At 45.5% G+C, this 19117-nt stretch overlaps 1 protein-coding gene across 14 annotated transcripts; it reads right to left on the bottom strand.

Moving 5' to 3' along the window:
• Window positions 1–1565: 1565 nt before the first annotated feature.
• On the bottom strand, window positions 1566–19089 carry sif (guanine nucleotide exchange factor still life). Of its 14 annotated transcripts, none has more exons than XM_076541857.1 (30): window positions 18862–19089; window positions 17313–17497; window positions 17100–17218; window positions 16595–16802; window positions 16266–16516; window positions 15594–16158; window positions 14727–15080; window positions 14387–14443; window positions 14060–14267; window positions 13563–13790; window positions 13105–13234; window positions 8176–8321; window positions 7836–8103; window positions 7603–7746; window positions 7337–7519; window positions 6770–7024; window positions 6532–6702; window positions 6266–6452; window positions 5490–5756; window positions 5120–5400; window positions 4834–5028; window positions 4643–4751; window positions 4366–4545; window positions 4177–4295; window positions 3926–4102; window positions 3676–3863; window positions 3156–3586; window positions 3005–3073; window positions 2852–2935; window positions 1566–2733 (listed from the first exon to the last, which is right to left on the bottom strand). In XM_076541857.1, the coding sequence occupies exons 1-30, from the start codon at window positions 19026–19028 to the stop codon at window positions 2555–2557; spliced, it is 6105 nt and encodes a 2034-aa protein (XP_076397972.1). In that variant the 5' UTR covers window positions 19029–19089; the 3' UTR covers window positions 1566–2554. The 14 variants fall into 14 exon arrangements, with proteins under 14 accessions (XP_076397972.1, XP_076397973.1, XP_076397974.1 ...); XM_076541858.1 differs by having other exon boundaries at window positions 2852–2932; XM_076541859.1 differs by having other exon boundaries at window positions 1566–2174; window positions 2668–2733; window positions 2852–3073; window positions 18862–19088.
• Between the last annotated feature and the right edge of the window lie 28 nt (window positions 19090–19117).

The following is a 19117-nucleotide window of genomic DNA, read 5'->3' as shown; positions in this document are numbered from 1 at the left end:
ATTCGGAACGATTATCGGAAAATTACACGCATACATACATGTAGGTAAGATGCGCGTACGTGAAACGATTCCAAACGATCGTTAGAAACATCCGGAAAGAAAAGCGTCTGTAAGAAAAACTGACGATAAAAGAAAGAAAACGAGGAAGAAAGAAAGAAGCACGCACGCGCGCACATACACGGTACGTACTATTCCGTTACTCGCTGCAAATATTCGTCCATGTATATAAATAGACGAATATATACACATATATGCATATATAGATATAAGTATTACCGATATAGATATACTTTCTGTTTTCTAATTTACAAATATCGATCGGTCAGTATCGTATTTACTTATGTTAGCGATACATTGTTCGAAACGAGTATTCTTAGTTTCCGTCGTATTAATTTAGCCGATGTTTCGACGATATTCCACACGAACGTCCGTCCCGCTGCTCTAATCGTACCTTTTCCTAAACGTGGCTGCTGTTTCTCTAACGTCGCGATTTTCTCGCGAAAGTTCCCGCTTTCTTCTTGTTACCCTCATTATCGTCGTTCAGTATCGTCGTTCAGCATCGCCGTCACCGTACCCTTAGCCTTAGCCGCCGCCACCGCGATACTTGATCAACGACAGACACGATCGAGACTGTACTTTCGGACTCGACATTCTAATCACTAGTCGTATCTTGAACAACATTAAAAATAAAATTTCCTATAACGACGAGAATGTTCGAGTCCGAAAGGCGATTAACGTAGCGGGCATGTGGAAGATCGTCTTCCTCGATAGGATGCGCGTATGTACATATGTAGGTATACGCATACGCATCTATTACCGCATCTACGTATACGTGCATATATCCGCGTATGCACGGATACGCAACGCGCGCCTCTTTACATCCATAAAACATACATACATAGGTTCGCGTAATCATTTCGGAAGATCGCGACTATCGACGCACGCGCGCGCATAACACTTTTTATTAAACTAACTTATTTATAATTAGACTCTTATATAATCTCTAAGTTTAATCGTTACGTCGTCGTGTCCTTTCTTCGACGTTTTACACGTCTCGTCTCGATTTATCACCGACACAATGGTTACGACGTTAGAATCGCAACGACGAATGTAACGACAACGACGACGATGGTGAGGTAAGAAGGATGAGCAAAGTAACGGAGGTGGTAATGAAAGGAACGAAGATGACGAAATGCCAACGACGATACGACGGTACCGATAGTACCCAAGAGGACTAGAGAGAAACGATGCCGATAAAGAAAGTAATAACGACAAGTGACGATCAGTGACAATGATCACGATGACGGTGATGGTGATGGCAAAAATGACAGCTACTGGTCATCGGTAATTATTACCGAGCAGCAGTAATCGCGATAATAAATAAAACGACGACGAAATGTAATGACGGTAACGATGATAACAACGACGGAGGAGTATGCAGCAACGATAAAGAAGTTTAAGAATCGCGGATAACTAACGATAGAAACGAAGATTGCCGATGACGTCGAAGGTCGGTGATGGTTATAACTGTGACGACGACGACAATAATGACGCTATCGGTAATATCAATGTTACATTATGTACAGAGTTTATTAGGTTTTATCGTCGCATTGCCGTCCACGCAGAAAAAAAATACGACAAAATTGGACCATAAGAATCTAGCGAAAACGAACAATCGATTTTCTAATCGCGAATAAACATCTAAGAAAAGAAGAGCGCGTGTCTCGCGACACCACGATTCCGTCGGACTGGAATGAACTTGAGACGAATATCGCGTGATGGTAAATACTATGATAACAACAACAACGGTAACAATCGCAACAATAATAGTAATAATAGTAATTAATAGTAATTAATAGTAATTAATAGTAATAATAATAGTAATAATAATAATCACAAGAACGGTAGAGTAGTAGGCATAAAAAAAAGCGAAATGATGGTACACCGCAATATAATCCACGATCGTTGTGGCACGCTTTCTGTTCGATGCTTATTACTTCTTATTGTTAGAAACGAATCGTTATTCCTCGGCGAACGTAGTTAAACGTAATTGTTCGAATCGTCTTCTTTGTTCGATTTCACGGTAGCAACGATCGAAACGTTTTCTCTCTTTCTCTTCGTCGAAACTGATTCCCATTAAAAACAAAGTTCTCTTTCTTCCTCGAATTTCTCTCCTGTTAAACAATTGAATCGCCCGTTGTATATAGAAAGCAGGAGTGACAATGGCGATGGTAACTGTGACGATGAGGTTGAGGACCAAAACGGGGATAAGGACTTGGATCCTTGGATAAGGAGGAGGACGACGACGATGATGATGATGATGATGATGATGGGAATGATGACGATAATAGTAAGTGGCACGTTCGTTAACGTAGCTTTTGGAAGACGAAACGAATGAGAACGAGAGTACAAGGATGGAAACACAGCGTTAAAACGTTCCACGTGGGCGGCAAGCGCGCTGTATCTTTACGCGATAATCGAATAGTTGTTTGGTTTATTTGACGATTTTTAAACTTAATTCGATACTTTGGTAATCGGTTAACATCTATTTAACTTAAACGTGGTTATTACAGTTAGATTGTTGAGCACAATTATTGATTTCTATCAGAGACTTTCGGGATGCGCTATGGGACGACGTTATGTCTCCAAACTCGCTGGCCGACTTACCCTTACGCGGCAACGTCGTTGACTCTCCTAACGAAGGTAGTTCCCGTGGTTTCCAAATCGGCGAACCTTCCCGGACAATACAACGTAAACGTTACGTTTACGAATATACTCGCGATGATAATATTTTCTAGTGAAATCGAGCGTAAAAAAAAAGAAACATCCACCCGGTAAAGAAGGAACTTACCGAGTTCTTTCACGGTAATCGGTTGATAATTTTCCGGTTGGTGGGAAGACTGGATCAATCTGGCTTGACTACCCGTACTTCCTGCTGAAATTGTCGAAGTGGTGCTCAAAGTCAAATGATTCGGAGTGCGACCCAAGTTCGCCTTCTTCTCACCTAAAAAAGCTTGCGAGTCTTCTTCGCCTTCGGACTTTGTTCCCGAATCCATTTCGACCTTTACCTCTCCTACGTTACGACCAACAGATACCGAGAATTTATATGTATATCTATCGGTTGAAACGAGTTAAAGGCTAGAGCGATGCCTTACCGGACGTGTCGCTTATGGTTTTGCTCCTGGAACGGAAGACGGTTTGCTGTTGATTCACCGTGTTCGAGTCCTCCGCGTCCTTGTCCTCGGAACTTTCGTGTTCCATCGTCTGTTTCGATTGACTGTATTTTCTTTTGATGTTGTGCGAGGTCGGTAGTAATTGTGGCTTCACCGTTTTCTTCGACGACGTTACTACCGACGGGGCCACCGACACCGATACCCCGCCACCCGTCGTATTTCCACCGTTGCTCTGTCCTTGACTCGTCGTCTGTTTTTCGAATTTCTCCACGTGTCCGGTCGACATTCGCGGTGAAATCGTGATCGGTGGCTGACTCAAATTCTGTCTGGTCGACGGTATGCTCATGTTTCGAACCGATTCCCGAATAATTTGACGAATCGTTCTTAGAAACGCGTTTCGAAATTCCGTCGTGCTACGCGTTAAACGAACGAGGAAATATCAGTTGGATAGAATATATTTGTGTAGAGAGGGGCCGTAGTTGCGAAAAACAAAGAGTATTACCTGTTCGATAGCACGTATACTTTCTCCGATCTCCTCTGTAATTGACTTCGTAAGTGAATCAATTCCCACAAAAAATGAGATTCCATGTCCTTGGCCGAGCTAGCTCTAACCTGAACTTCCGTCACAGGAATCAATACTTGATAGCGAATTATTTCTACTTCGCTGGAATTCGCTTTCATCGAAACTCCCTGCGAATCGATGCAAACGGTTAAACACGAATAGGATGTTACGAGAGGCAATAAAAGCTTACCATCAACTTCTTCTTTTGCCTCAATCTTTCTTTGCAGAGAAAGACGACAGCCGATTTGAAAACGAAACACATCGCGTGTAACTCGAGACCTTTTTTTATTTTACCGAGAAAGTCGGAAATATTTAGCCAGTCGACGCCTCCGTAATATAACAAATCTCCTGGACTTAAATCGATCGGCTGTGGAAAGACGCGCGATCCCTTTAGAAACAAGAAAGCACGCGATCGTACGAGGAAAGAGACTCGTTTCTCACCTGTTTGCAAGATTTTTGATGTTGTCTGAACAAGTGGTCGAAAATAGCTCCGTATTCTTCGTGAATTCTTTGCATCTCGTTTATGTGTTCCGCCACTTTTTCCATACCCTTGAAAGCCTCTGTAACCAATTAGGATAAACGATTATCGGTCGACATCCTCTCGACTAGACGAATACACGCGTATCTTACCGATCAAATGTTGTCGTTCTTCGCTTCGTTCGTCGGTCAGATTTCCAAGCTGTTGCAGAAGCAAAGGATACTTGACTATCCTCTGAATAGGTTTAATCAAGTACGACTCCAAGGTCGACGAGTGTTGTTGCCTCGGATTTCTTGCTTGCAGGAACTCTTGTAAAGCTTGATTCCCTTCGTCTGTAAAAAATAGAAAGGAGGTAAGAGGGTCGAAAAGCCAGAGAGAGAGAGAGAGGGAGAGAGAGGAGAAGAAAGAAGAATCGTAGTTGAAACCTACTTGGATGTAAAACTTTTTGCGCTTTAGAGTGGCTGGCACAAAACGAGCTGTACAACTTGAAGTGATTTACGTAGTACAAGAAGGCACTTCCAATGGAAAACAGGACACCCTTTAACAACGATACGATACACGTGTTAGGACCGCGTTTACCTAGCACGCGTGTACTACCAGAGAATCGAGAGGGATCGTACCTTAAATTGACTCGGATGGTCAAAGTTGTGGAAATCGGCTTCCATTTCGATCGCGTGATCGAGATTTTGTAGGAATTGCCGTTGAAACGTAATGATCTCTTGAATGTTTCCAAACAGAGCGTTTATCTCGGCGTTCGATAGAAAAGTTTCCCGTTTAAGAGGCTCCAAGTAATTCTCCAGTAAATTGTTCAAATTCTGAAAATATCACCGATTAGAAATCGATGACGTTTGCTTATTATAGAATCGGTTTAAACTATTGGTACGAAACATGTAAAAATAAATTCACCTTCACGTAAGTACGTTCGGTTTCGACCAATTCTAAAATGACCTTTTTCAGTTTTTCGGCGTCGCTCAACTGACGGCTAGGCGTTAACGCTTGCGAATGGGAACTAACGACGCTTCCGGTAGGACTAGATTTCCTGGTTTCGCCGGGCGATCGACAGATTCCCGTCACTTGTTCCGCGGTTTTAAGTAGATTTTCAATTTCGAACGAGTTCGTACGGGACGTTTGTTTACCGTTCTCCAAATGAGCGGTAGTTGCGCACTCTTGTACGATGCTTTCTTTGCCTGCAAACGAAAAAGCGAATCGAAAAAAGTGTTTACGCGTACGTAAAATAAACGAATTGGTACGGTAGGGAATTGGTTGGTCGACTTACTCCAGCCAGGAGCCGGAACGATCAAACCGGAAATCATCTCTTCGCTTATGACGGGTGGATCGGAAGGTGGCGGTGGGCAAACCAAGCTTTCGATTATGTCGTCGGTAACTCTCATTATGCCCGTGAGATCCGGTGGTTCGGTTCGAGACGATCTCATCATCATGCAAAGACCAAATTCTTCTTGCAACACGCTTTCCAAGTACATCATATCTAAATCGCTCACAATGGCACCGTTGATCACCATGATTTCGTCGCCTTTAATGATTCCTAAAACGTACGAACGGCATCGAAACAATTCTACGTATCTACGATGCTTTACTTGCTCGTAGTTACTAGCACGTTTACTTATTTACTCGTTTACTTGGGAAGTGCGTACGAACACGCGCAAGTACCTTCAGCCAATAGAGAGTGAAATACGCGGAGAAAATCGATGGTTTTCAATGTCATTCGATAGCCGATTCTGTAGGACGTGGAGAAAAAAAGAACGTTATCGAGGCCAACCGTTCTCGCTTTTCCTCCTGGATCGCAGCTTTGTTCTCGAATTAGACGATACGAGGACGGAGGAGACAATATCTTGGCCTCGACTAACCGATTCGCTGTTGAAGCGAGTATATCGAACTACGTAACTACGTACGCTACTTATCTACTCGTGTATCGAAGGGCCGATATCGATTATCGAATTATCAAGAAAATCGACAGAAGCGATCGTCTTATTTTCACTAATAACAATAATGATGATAATAATAAGAAGAAGAAAGGAGGGAAGGGTACTTTACCGTTTTGCATCGCCACGCTTTTATCTTCGACTCTGCTAACGTAACAACACAGTTCGTCTTGCCTATCCGAATTCTCGATGAGCTCTGCTTCCACGGAAAAGCCCCACATTTGCTCAAGGGTGTTCCTCTGTAATTCTACTTGATACAAGATTTTCGCGCAAACTTCAACGATTTCATGCGTATGCAACTGAAACACGAGCCGAAATGCAACGATTTAAGATTACGCTGAAAACAATATTTATTTCGATCGAAGGTGAAATACTCACGTAGGTTTCTATCAAATCGGTTCTATGCGGTACGAAATAGTTGTGATCTTCCATGTCTCGACGTTTCTTTACGCGAACGAAATGTTCCATCGGATTTAGATTCTTTCGATTGCAAGCGCTTGCAAGGAATTCCTCGACCGTCATAGCGTCGCGTAAAAATACAGACACCAGCTGAAAGTCGAAAGAAACGGTGAAACGGCGAAAGAAAGTCGAAAGGTAGGTGGATAAAGGGATTTACCTGATTCTCCGGTACGCATACTTTCACGGTCTTCTCGTCGTCTCTGGAAGAAATTTGAAGCGATCTTCTGCTCGATCCACTGTTGGATCTCGAGAGCAACGGTGGTCTTCTTTTGGTAGCTCCGCGTCCTGCCAGCAAATTGTTCAGCAACGAAGGACTTCGAGCGCATATGAAAGCGTGGAAGGACGACACCGTGAAGACTCCTAGTTTATTCAACGTTTGCTTCGTAGCGCGAGACACGTGCGTCAATAAACTCTGCGAAGAAAAAAATATTGGTCGAATCGAATAGAATGAAATCGGATCGAACAGGATCGGACGAGATAAAAGCGCGATTATTCTCACGGCTATTATCGCGTCCTTCGCTAATCTAGCGAAAACTGGCTCTCTCGTCCATGCTTGCGGCAACGGTCTATTTGCGGCACGCGTCGATCGATACACCAGCCTCCGTTATAACCCTTATAGTATCCGATTAATCGGCCACGGTAAGCGCAAAAACAATTTCCGCGTGAATTCCATGGCGTTAGTTGGAAATAAGCATGCGCGTACCCACGCGTACAGGAGACTTACTTTTGGATTAGGTAATTCGCCACTTTGAAGACTAGCCATGTAACATCTGAGTCGAAATTGTTCGCAGTGTAATCGCTCCAAATTCTCTTCCCACTGAACAATCTGATTGTTGATTTGTTGCTTCGTTTCCGCATCGGACACGACGGACTGCTGAAGATCCGCCATGTGCTTTAACTTGTGATCCTACGAAAGAGAGAGAGAGAGAGAGAGAGATGTAAAAGAACCGAACGGGACCCATTTAAAATAAAATCGTTAATTTTGCCCACCGATTCGATCGCCTTCTCCAAACGAAATATCTCCTCTTGCAGCAAATGAAGCGTCCCGGTTTTACCACGGTGGCGCGCGAATGCCGCCGCGCAAGCCGAATGTATACTGTTCACCCAATTTTCGAGTTCCACCTGACACGGCGCCTAATACAACAATCGAACAGTTCGTTTAACCTTTGGTCGTTTATCGTGTATCGAGCCAACGGAGAGTTAGGTATTGATCGGTCACTCACTTGGAACAAGTAAGCGTCGCCGAAAGCCGTGCTCAAGCAAAATATGTAATCTCTTTTCGGATGTTCCGGGATCGGTTGCATTATCGCGCCGTCCACTATGATCAAATGCTTCGGTGCGGCTTCCATGGCTCTGCTCTCTTGCGAATCGCACGGATAAAAGAGAAGCGTGGTTCCCTTCAGACAAACCCAATAGCCTTTCCAGCCTCTTTTCCTCGCCAGTTCGATCTGATGCTTCTTCCTCAGCAACCATTTCTTCACGCTCAGAAATCTAGAACCATCGTGGAATGGTCGTTAGCCTTTCCTTATCGAAGGAAAATTGTATCGCGTGCATAACGCTTACCCAGCCTTTCGAACCGCTCCTGTACAGTTAAACGAAGCTGCAGCCGTGCCAGTTTGTTTTCCCCGGTACGGTGAGTTTATAACGCTTTCGCCGTCGTCGTCGTCGCTGACGGCGGTAGTTAGCGACATTCTGTCGTCGTCCGACATCTGCAACGTTTAATCGTTCGATAATTGTCCGTTTTGCGTGTAGGCTACAGTTTCTACGAGAAAATAATGAAAATAAGGTATATATCGATAAAAAGGTCGGTACGGCGTACGTCGTACGCGAATCTAGAGTCGCGGATTTGTTCGTAATAGATCGTCCGCGAAAATTCTTCGTTACCATAGAACCGTAATCGACGGGACCGAACATCTTGGATATATACAGAGGACGCGAAATTCAAAGGTATATCCCGTTCTCGCAGGGAGACAAAACGAACACGGATGCAACGAAGGGATCACGCGTGTGTGCGTCGGAACGTATCGAGAGGCGAGGAAAAAGTGACGGCACGGCATTACGCGTATGTATGCAACGGAGATAAAAAGAGAGAGAAAGAGAGATAGAGAGGGTTGGGTATGGTTAGATGCGGGAAAGGGTAAAAGAGAGGAGGGAGGCTGCGGGGGAAGGAGAGAGGGATGCTGCGAGGCAGGTAGGGAGGAAGGAAGAGGAAGGAAGAAAGGATGGAAAGATATAATTAACGATTACGAAAGAAGAACCGTCGTCGATCGTTAGGGGCACGCGTACGGTTCTAATAGTGTCAACGACGAAAATCGTGCATCGTCCATAAACATTTGATCGCATGCGAATAAGTTGATGCGATACACTCGTCTCGGGGCAACGGATCACGAACAGAGGATAGGGAATAATAATATCGGGAGCGACAACGACAACGACAACGACAACGGTGCAAGTAAATAGAGAAAAGATCGAGCGAAAAACGTTTACGCGAGACTCGTGTCTCTACCTTTTTAGCGTAACTCGTCATACCGCGTAGCTTGTCGCGTATTCCTCTAAGACCTTCGCCGGCCCAAAAACTTACAACTTTTTTTAAAAAGTCGGCGTTGCAAGCATCCGCCGTGATGTGCGGATGGTAATGACAATAGCAACCCTCCTTCAGAAGCTTCATGTTCTTCTTGGCGGTACCATTGATCTTGAACATGATCTCCTTGCGAGCAATGTCCAGTCCGTCGATGTATCGCTGCGCCCAAGTGTTCAGAGCACCGTCGACGATCCTCAACAACTTGAAATAATAACCGTCGCCGAGGCCAAAGTTGACTTTTTCCCGAACGTTCTTGCAATTGAACCAATACAACTTTCTCGTCTCATTGATGCATATCGCGCTGATGGTATGCCTCTTGCAAAGACAAAAGTACTTTTTGCAGCGTTTTCCGCGCAACGCTTTCAAGTCCGTACAACTAGCGCTCGGATTCGACAAACTCAAGCTACTGTCGGTACTCTCGATCGACCATCTTGGTTCTACCATCGTTCGTCTGGTCGCGTACAATCGATTCGAGCCGATTCGATCCTTCGGTCGAACCGAACGAAACGATTCTGGAATCTGGAAATTCTGCAACGGTCGATCTCGAGACGATATCTCGAAACTATAAACTTCTTAACAACGAAACTAACGGCGGAATTAACGGCGGAATTAACGGCGAAGAAGTGTCGTCGCGTGACCGGCACCCTTTCTTCCGCTTTGCTTTCTTCCCTCTGTCCCATCAACGATTCTTCCTTTTTCTTATCTCTTTCACTTCTCTTACTTTGAAACTTTTTTATTCTTGTTCCTTATTGTCTTTTGGACGGTCCGAGAGGCAATCCCGAACGAGTTTAACAGAATCGTCCTTATTCGTTTACAGAATCGTAAATTCGAGCAATCTGCTCCACAAAGATCACAGCCAACGGTTCCAATTCTTTCGTGAGCCACTGAAAAAGTCCGATCACGAATGTGCACGCGAAATAAAAGAAACAAAGTCGACCAGCGACCAACATTTTTCTTCTTTCCATCGATGCTAAATTACGGGTATCGTTTCACGGATATCTCTCGATCGTGGTCTTGGTCTCGGTTTCGATCTGAGTCTCGTTCTCGTTCTCGGTCTCCTCGTCGCTTTTCGCGTGTTCGCCCTATAGATAGGTACGAGTAACGAGAAAAACAGGAGAGAAGGAGAAAAAGATCGAAGAAAGGAAGAAACGGATTCCTCTAGAGACTCTTCTGGTGTCTTATCAACTACAACGCTGCTTAATAGTTCGAAAGATTCGGTCATTCTCGTAACTATGCTACGTGGAGGAAAACGGCATTGCTGGACGAACACCGTTTCCGCTTATTTGTACGCGTTTAATCTCTACTTAAGGCAAATCCTTTTCGCATCGTATCGATCGCGCAGGAACAGGCTCGTCCGACGCGTACCATAATTAGACGAGATCGTTTTTCGCGCGTTCGTGTCGATCTTTCCGAGAAACGTCGACCTAGTTCCAAAGCCGATCAACGATTCTAAACGACTATTCGTAAAATTTCTTTAAAAATCCCATGTACCGGGTCCCTCTTCGGTCTCTCCTTCGGCTCTCCTTCGGCTCTCCTTCGGCTCTCCTCTCCTGAAGCCTATTTTTCGCGAGTTAAAACGTTACAAGTAAATATATAGAATATTTCGGCGATACGCGCGTATAGAAACGAATTCTCCGTATAAAAATATGGTAGATTTGTCGATGTCGCGTCCTCTTCCGTTGCGTCCTTACGATCTCGTACGTGTACAGGTGCTCGCGTGTACGTATGTATGTATGTATGCACGCGCGTGTGCGCGCGCGTACGCGTACATACGTAACACGCGGAGACAAATATCCTCTTCGAACGTCGAATCTCGTTCCTCGGTTTACGTTTCTCCTTCGTTTCCCGAACAAACAGTTTCCGTCCTCTCTTCGTTCTTCGATACTCTCCTCGACACGCGCGCAACCTGCATCTCTCTCGATTTTCCCTTCGCCTGAGCTTTTCTTCTCGACGTCCCTTCTCTCCACACCCCCGTTCCTTTCCTTTCGTGCTTTGTACTTTGATAGCGATTGCGCGGACTACGCGTTTCCCTCCTTTTTCTTCCTTTATTTTTCTTGCTTCTTGCCGAATTAATATCGTTGCCACTCGTCCACGCTCTAGAGAATGATCGTCGAGCGAAATAACGCGTCAGGAGGAACGAAAACGGTAGACACGCGCCAGGTACCTGATCACCAGTACACGATAATCGCGTACGCGTCTGAAACTAGTATAAGACTAGTTTCGGTAGGTGGTCGTTACCGAAATCGTGTTCGCGCGAGCAGGCGCGCGTTCGACGCGTTCGACGCGCGATTCTTCGAAGAACACGGTAGGTTCCGTCGAGTACTCGCGCACAAGTATCCTTGTACGCGCCGCGCCGCGCGGCGCCGCGTCAAACTGCACCGCACCAGATCGTTCGGCGGGGACGATCGATCGTTATCTTTTCGAAATTACCGCTCGAGCATCGAAACAGATTTACTTTCGACCGTATTTCCTATGCTCATAGGAAACTGAGATGATCGAGCCAGCCGCGAATAACTCGTTTAATTGACGACGAAGCAAGTTTGCGCGCATTCCGTTTGCCAGTGATCGGGCATCTCGTATCCAGTGTTCCCGTCCATCGCGAATCGCGGCCGACGTTTCGCCGGACCAGCTGCGCGGACGGTAATTGGCCCGTCGATCGTTGGAGAACCCGTTGGTATCTGGGTTAACGACGAACCACCAACTAACGATCAAATACGCCGAGCGATAGCGACGAATTATGTCCAGTTCGGTTTCACGGATTTTTCGGCAAACTCTCGCGAGCAGGTTGCGAACGAAGGAACGGTGCAAATTGATAGATCTCGTAGCCGCGAACACGCGTCGTTGCTCCAGACTTGTGCGCTGCTGGAGAACAGGGAAGCGGAGCTGCTACCGCGAGGGGAATCAATACCTCGGTCCTTGTGGAAACCGAAAGGGGGTCGGGATAGCAGCCGGTAGTAGGGAAAGGAAAGGTTGCCGAGGGGGGACGCGAAGAGGCTGGAATCGAGGTTGGAACGGGAAAACGGGTGACGCTACTCGCTACCGGAATGGGTGGTGGAATTAAGCTGGTGGGGAATCGCGTGGAGGGAGACGAACAGGGGTTGATGCATACTGCCGGGTCGCGACGCGCCGCGCCGCGCCGCCTCGCGTACTGTCGCTGCTGGAGAACCTTTTTACCGAGAACAAGGAAACGAGAGCGACGTTTCCGAAGCAGCAGCCACGAAAAGGCTGTTGCATCTGCTCCTACCGTCGACCATCGATACGAGACGCTTCCTCGTTAACCCTCGACGCTTCGGCTATTCTCGAACGATTCTTGACCGCGTGTATATCGTTGCGCGCTCCTACCCACTCGAATACGTACGCGAAATGGACCCGTATCCTCGCTCACCGATTATAAGGTTAATACGATATTAATTATGCACACGATTCGTCGATGATCCGTTACTATGTTTATACGCGTTCGGAGATGCGTTCCTCGTGCTCGTTCCTCTTCCCTTTCTGTCTTCGAATTTAAATATCGAAAGGCGACTCGTACGTGCGTAGCCAACGTTGGTAGATCATGGATTCCTATCGGATAAATATCGTGCATTTCTCGTGGATATCGAGAACGATCGACATAGATAGCTGTTTAGCGCGTTCACGATCGCGACGAACACAAAGTACGAACTGCAGAATCGGTTTCGGTATTACTACAGTACGAAACGTCGAGATTAGATTTGCCGTGATTTTATGGAGCAACGAAAGAACGAGGTGCGCGAACGAACGCGTACGTAGTTAACTACTTCAGTCGATCCATCGCGTACGGCAGTCTTTATCTTTACCATTTACCGATCGAACAGGGTACAGATTATTTCACGTATACGTATTATGTATCGACGAGGTCAACTGTCAATGGCTGTTCAGGCACGACTCACCTCCGAAGACGTCAAGTAGCATAGTCTCGAGTCCGTACTCTCCAGAGAAGCTTGTTGAACGATTCCGTATCTACCGTCTCTGTCGGACATGTAATCCGACCTGACGCTGTCTTGTCTGTCGAAAGTACCCCTGAAAAACATACGTTACGAGACAAATATTACGCTTTATGGGAAGGTAAGGAAACGAAACGTAACGAGAAGAAAAGAATATTATAGAAGAAGAGAAGTTTAGAGAAGAAAAGATATTAATAACTACTAATAAAAGGTATTCGGTAGGCGTTAAGTAAGTGGTTTGTCGCGCTTCGATACGCGATACGTCAAACGACCTTTCGATCAGTTTCCCGACGAACAATATGTACGGTATTCACGGTGAACAAGTTTCCCGAAGCAGCCCGGATACCTAAAGATAGTCGGCCGTTGGTCGTTTACGCGTTCCTTGCCATGGCTAGCTTCCGTACCTTTGTTCCAGAGAATCGGTCCGATTCGATTTGTATCCGCTGTCGTTCAAGCTGCCTTCGTGTCTCAACGATGGCAAAGAATCCCACGGAGATTCTCGTTTATGTCCCGAATAACTGGGATTTATCGAACTCGAAGCGCCAGAACCGAGAGTCGAACTGCCCGACTGCCATCCGTCGGAATGCCGAAACCACTGGGCACGTGCCGATTCTCCGATACAGCTCGCGCATCTTAAAACCATCGTACTACCATTTATTACTTAACTCTCTCCGACTTTTCCTCGTTCGTGCTTTTCACCCGCGTTTCACAACGATTTTCTACCCCGACCAGATCGAACAGAAAACCGTACACGCGTGTCTCTCCGTATAATTCGCGTATTATTCGCGTATTATTCACGTATTATTCATAGATCGCGACCTTTTCCTCGGCAAAATCGCTCGCCGACTTGTATCGCGCTCCTCGACGAGCACTCGAATATACAACGTACGGATCGTTATACCTGGAATTGTAATCGCTGAGGTAACCACGATCTCGATCGATGTCTCTTTCTCTTTCCCTTTCTCTCTCTCTTTCTCTGTCCCTTTCCCTTTTTTCACGTATTATTTCGTTGCGATCGCTATAATAACCGTCCCTGTCTTTACTGTTTTGCCTTTCGTTGCAATAGCGATAGGATAACGGTAACGTGGACGACTTGTTGGAAACGGAGCCTGGAAACAAAGCGCAGAAATCAGTGAAATCATGTTCCGACAAGTAACGCGCATTTTGCGCATCGAAGCGTAATCATCGTGTATATTATATATATATGCTTTGGTGTCGACAAACTTACGCCTTCGCGAAACGTGAGGTGTGCGTTGCACGTTCGACGGTATGTTCTCCGCGAACTCTGCAACAGCGATGCTCGATATGATTACTTCCGTCTACTGATACACGCCGAATAAATAGACATTGGTTAAGAAAAGGAAAATAACGAAAGGATAAAGAGAAAGATAGAAAGAGAGAAAGAGAGAAAGAGAGAAAGAGAGAAAGAGAGAAAGAGAGAAAGAGAGAAAGAGAGAAAGAGAGAAAGAGAGAAAGAGAGAAAGAGAGAAAGAGAGAAAGAGAAATGAAAACGAGAAAGAAATAGGAATAAGAGGCAATGAAAAGTTCTAAGTAAGGTTTCAACTTACCCAAGTTTTCCATACTTTGAGTGAGAAGCGCCTCGAAGGTACGCAAACTGTAGCTCTCGGCATCCATACCTTGAGCCAACGTGTTCCTTAAATGCATCTCGTATTCGAGAAGAAGTCTGCTGGTAGGACTGCCGGGTGTCGAGACGGATTGCATACTCTGTTGTTGATATGTCTGGCCACCGTTGCAACGACGCGAATTGCAGTGAGTCGGTTGTTCCATGTCCGAATTACCGTTCGACGAACTTGGCGTAGTGGCGTAACACTGATTATCGAAAATGACATTATCCGATGGCGGCGACACGTCACCCGTGCACCGATTACGTTCCGAATCCAAATAGGTCCTGCCTCTGCCGCCTACGACATATTGACAGTCCGTTACTAACGGGTACTCGATGCGGTTATCGAAAATCTTCTGATGTACAACGTGTTCACCCGTTCACCGAGAAAGGAATCGTTACTCGGTTACGTACGTGTTCGGATTGGTTCGACGATGCGTCGACATGCGCCATACAGCATGCATCTCCGTTAACTACCCACCCTGTCGCTCTATTTATACAACCTAATACCTTTCCTCTTTTTTCATTGTTTTTTCTTTTTTTAAACGCAACAGATCCCGTGACATTAGACGAACTTTACGAGAGACACGAGAAAACGGAATCTTACTCCTGGTCCCGCTATCGAACGTCGAATGTTCTAGGAACGCGCGATCGTTTTGCTTAATTTTTCGACCTAACCTAATTTAATAATTGAATAATTTATTCATTAATTTAGAAGAGAATCAACTGTGTTCGCGGATTAAAAAGAGAAAGATTTTCAGAATAGTCTACTCGCTACGTTCGACGTTAAAGACTCGAGCTTAACATGTACCAGCATATTGGCGTCCGATGTCGTGCACGCTCCTAGAAGCCTGGAACTTGTTGGTATACGGCGGGGCTCGATAGGGATGTGCATAGTTCTCGTTATCGGTCTCCTGCATAACGTACTTCTGATTATTATTGCTCGGATGATAATGATAACTGTGATGACTATGCCTCTTTCTGGTCATCTCGGGCGACGTAACGGGACTGTCGATACTCGACATAGGTTTCAGCATTCTCTTCAGAGTGTTCGAATCTAAACTGATACCACCGTTTTGCGCGTTCTCGATTCTCATATCGTCGGTGCTTTTGCTCTTCGATTTCTTTCCACCGTGATTATTGTTCACTATATTGAAAATGTTGCCGTTTTGCATTTCCAGATCGGTATAATCGGCAGATTTAGTATGATGCAATTGCTCCTTTCGTAACGATTTGTTCTGTAACGTACCACCGGCCTGGGTACCTTCCGATTTCAACGTTTCACCACCGTTTTGCTGAGTAGACGTATCTTGGCTTTGTTTCTGGGACTTTTTCGGCGAGATCGACGATGCTCCTTTCTCCTCCGGACTATCGATCTGCAATAGATTCGCGAGATCGTTCGAATTATCCAAATTATCCAATATTTTAGCGCCGCTAAAAGAGATAGAAATCGAACGATCGGATAAACGCAGAAGAAACTTACTTGCGATCCAACGGTGACCGTTTCGATGCCGACGTTCGCCGTTTTCGGCGTAGTCTGACACGTTTCGTTCTGTTTCTCTTTCTGTTTGGTCGATTCACCAGCGGCCTTTGGCGTCTTCCCCGGTGTCGCGTTCGCGTTGTTCACGTTATCGTAAAGAGAAGCGCTGGACGTAGCCGCGGTTATTTTCTCGCGAGCCGGAGTCATCTCCATCTCCGTGGATCGTGCCATAGTTCTCGGAAGAGTGGACGTACCTGTACGGACGATAATCGAATCGTTAATCACTCGAGTGCTCGAGTTGTCAGGTTAACGGAGAAACGAACGAATCGTACCGCTAAAACCTCGGTATCTGGCTTCTTGATTCCGAAGCCTAGCGAACTGTTCCGGTGTCATACAAGTACATTGAGGTTCCCTGGATCTGCTAGGAGAGGCTGGCGTCGACAGCGGCTTCCTCCGTGGTTTATTCTTCTGTTTGTTCGGTGGTTCGAGCTTCAACGAGTAAGAAGAGGACGCTTTCCTTGAAATCTTGAACGACGGTGACTGTACGAAAAATTATCTAATAACTATAAATTACTCAAATTCTAGTCTCGTGTTCGCGAACGAGCTTACAGTTTGAAGGTTGCACTTTTGCGAGTAAAAACTTTTCGACTTTAAGGTCCTTTTCGACCTTACGAACGATTATCGATTATCAAACGAGAGAGTTTCAGCGAACGCGCGAAACGAGCTTGCGAACGAGAGCAAGGGAAAATAAGAAGGAAGAAGAGGTGATAACCGTTAATTTTAATCGGTTCAAAGCAATTATCGGTAAATCGGGAACTAACGTCTTTGCAAACTTACGCAACATTCTCGGAACTGTTTGGCATCTATCGGTGAGGTAAAATTCAGTCCCCACGTATCGTTGGTCATGGTATCCTTCCAGTAAACGAAACACTCGGATGCTTGGCCGATACGTGTTCCTTGAACAAGCCGAAAAGACGAAACGGATGATCGTTCGGTAAAGGAACACGTTCGTGCCTTGCCTACCGCAACAGGAAGAAACGTTAATTTTACCTGGTTGAACCAACCGCACGTCCAAGATTTTGTCCACTTGACTGTTGTACGCGGTAATGTGAAAGACACATTCCGGCGAATCCTGGATGCACGTGATATTTACAGGAACTAAGTCTTCGGAGACCTGCTGCCACTTTACCGTTCCTGCGCCGCTGGCACTCACGTGGAACACTTCCGCCCACAGCCTACAAAACTTTCGTCGTTGAATCGTTTCTCTCGACAACAACATTGTTTCTTAGATCGAAACACCGAAATATAACGATACGCAGCAAGAAAAATCAGCGAAATCGATCAACGAAAAGAGAGAAAATGCTCGACAATTTTCTTTCTTCTCTGTCTGAAATAAGTTTCTTCGTTCCGTGACAAAACGGCACGACGATCGGCCACGAGTAGGACAAAAACGACTGATCGTCTCGCGGTAGCTTCTCGCCGGTAGGTCGACTTCTCTCGGAAGGAGGAAACTTGGGAGAAAGAAAACGAAAGGAAGCGTGACTCGAAGCGTTCGTTCGTCTGAAACTACGCGCATTCTAATCAACGTACGAAAGAAACAAAGAATGCAAAGAAAAACTCATGCTTTTCGCGGTACAGTTGCTCCCTTGGCCACGACACGAGACCGTCGAAAACTAGCCATCGCGAATCCTCTGAATCTTTCCTTCCTCGAAAAAGAATAAACTATGCTACTTAAATCGTACTTTTTCACCGTTCGATCTGATCGTAACCCTATACCCGAGCTTCTTAGCTATTTTACGAATATTCTCTTTCGTTTCGTGTTTCTTTCTTGTTTATCGAAAATTGGTTACGCACGACGCGCGCAAATGCATCGACGAAATCTCGTCGAGCGTTTCGGACATGTTCGTAGACACCGTAATCGAAGATTCGGGGTAGGCATCTCGTGGCGAAAAGTAGACTCGGAGTTTTAAACGACGAACGAAGGAAAACCAGGAATAGACGAAATAGAATACACCTGTGTCAGAGAAATTAAAGTCAGAATAGAGAGAAAGGAAGAGAAAGTGATTCGATTAAACGCATATTTGGATGCAAATACGATTTTACGCGTGCGTGTCTCTGTGTATTCGAAAAAGACGAAGAAGGAAAAGAAGAAGAAGAAGAAGAAGAAGAAGAAGAAGAAGAAGAAGAAGAAGACAAAGAAGGGGACAAAGGAGAAGAAATGGATAAAAAGAAGAAAATAGATCGGAAAGGAAGAGCGGAGAGCGAACGAACACGAAACTCAGGTAGAACAAGACGATTCGAAATTGAAAAACTGTACATTTTCTAAAATACGTAGATAGAAAATAGCACGATTTTCTAATACGTTCTTTGTAATGATCGATGAACGAATTAAATCGAAGAGTTAAACGATAAAGCGCAGATTTCTGATTCGCGAGGTTGCAACTGGTTGTTCGATAAATGTTCTACCTGAGAAACTGAACGAGGATACGCTCAACGTAAACGCGTACGATTGACTTTTTCAACGAAACAGAGATCGACGATGGAGTCGAACGGTGGAGTGGTCGAACTGTTGAACGATTGAATGGTATGGTATGCGCACCTCTTCCTTTCTCTTAAGCTTCCGCACCTGAGCAAGTGGCCAGTGTCACCCCTGCGACCTCCGCTGCCGCCCATTACTCCCCTAGCCCCAGCTTGCCATGGAGAATCTTCGTAACGATACGCTTTTTTGATAAGAGGAGCGCAACTGCAAGATAACTTATTGCCCATTCTATTGTCCTTACGATTTTGTTTTGCTCGCGACTCTCCTCCTAAACCTCCCCCGCCACCGCCTCCACCTCCTCCTCCTCCTCCTCCTC

This window comes from Megachile rotundata, unplaced genomic scaffold (assembly GCF_050947335.1).
Source record: "Megachile rotundata isolate GNS110a unplaced genomic scaffold, iyMegRotu1 scaffold0229, whole genome shotgun sequence".
NCBI lineage: Eukaryota > Metazoa > Arthropoda > Insecta > Hymenoptera > Megachilidae > Megachile > Megachile rotundata.
This window is presented reverse-complemented; position numbering and strand designations above follow the sequence as displayed.

Bases quoted from the DNA above. Each gene is read 5' to 3' on its own strand.
- sif (XM_076541853.1), bottom strand. From the start codon at position 19,028: ATGGGCAATAAGTTATCTTGCAGTTGCGCTCCTCTTATCAAAAAAGCG. The intron at 15,081-15,593 runs GTACATGTTAAG...AATATGTCGTAG, and splicing joins CATCGGACGCCAATATGCTG to GCGGCAGAGGCAGGACCTAT. The intron at 4,546-4,642 runs GTAGGTTTCAAC...TATTTTTTACAG, and splicing joins GCAAAAAGTTTTACATCCAA to ACGAAGGGAATCAAGCTTTA.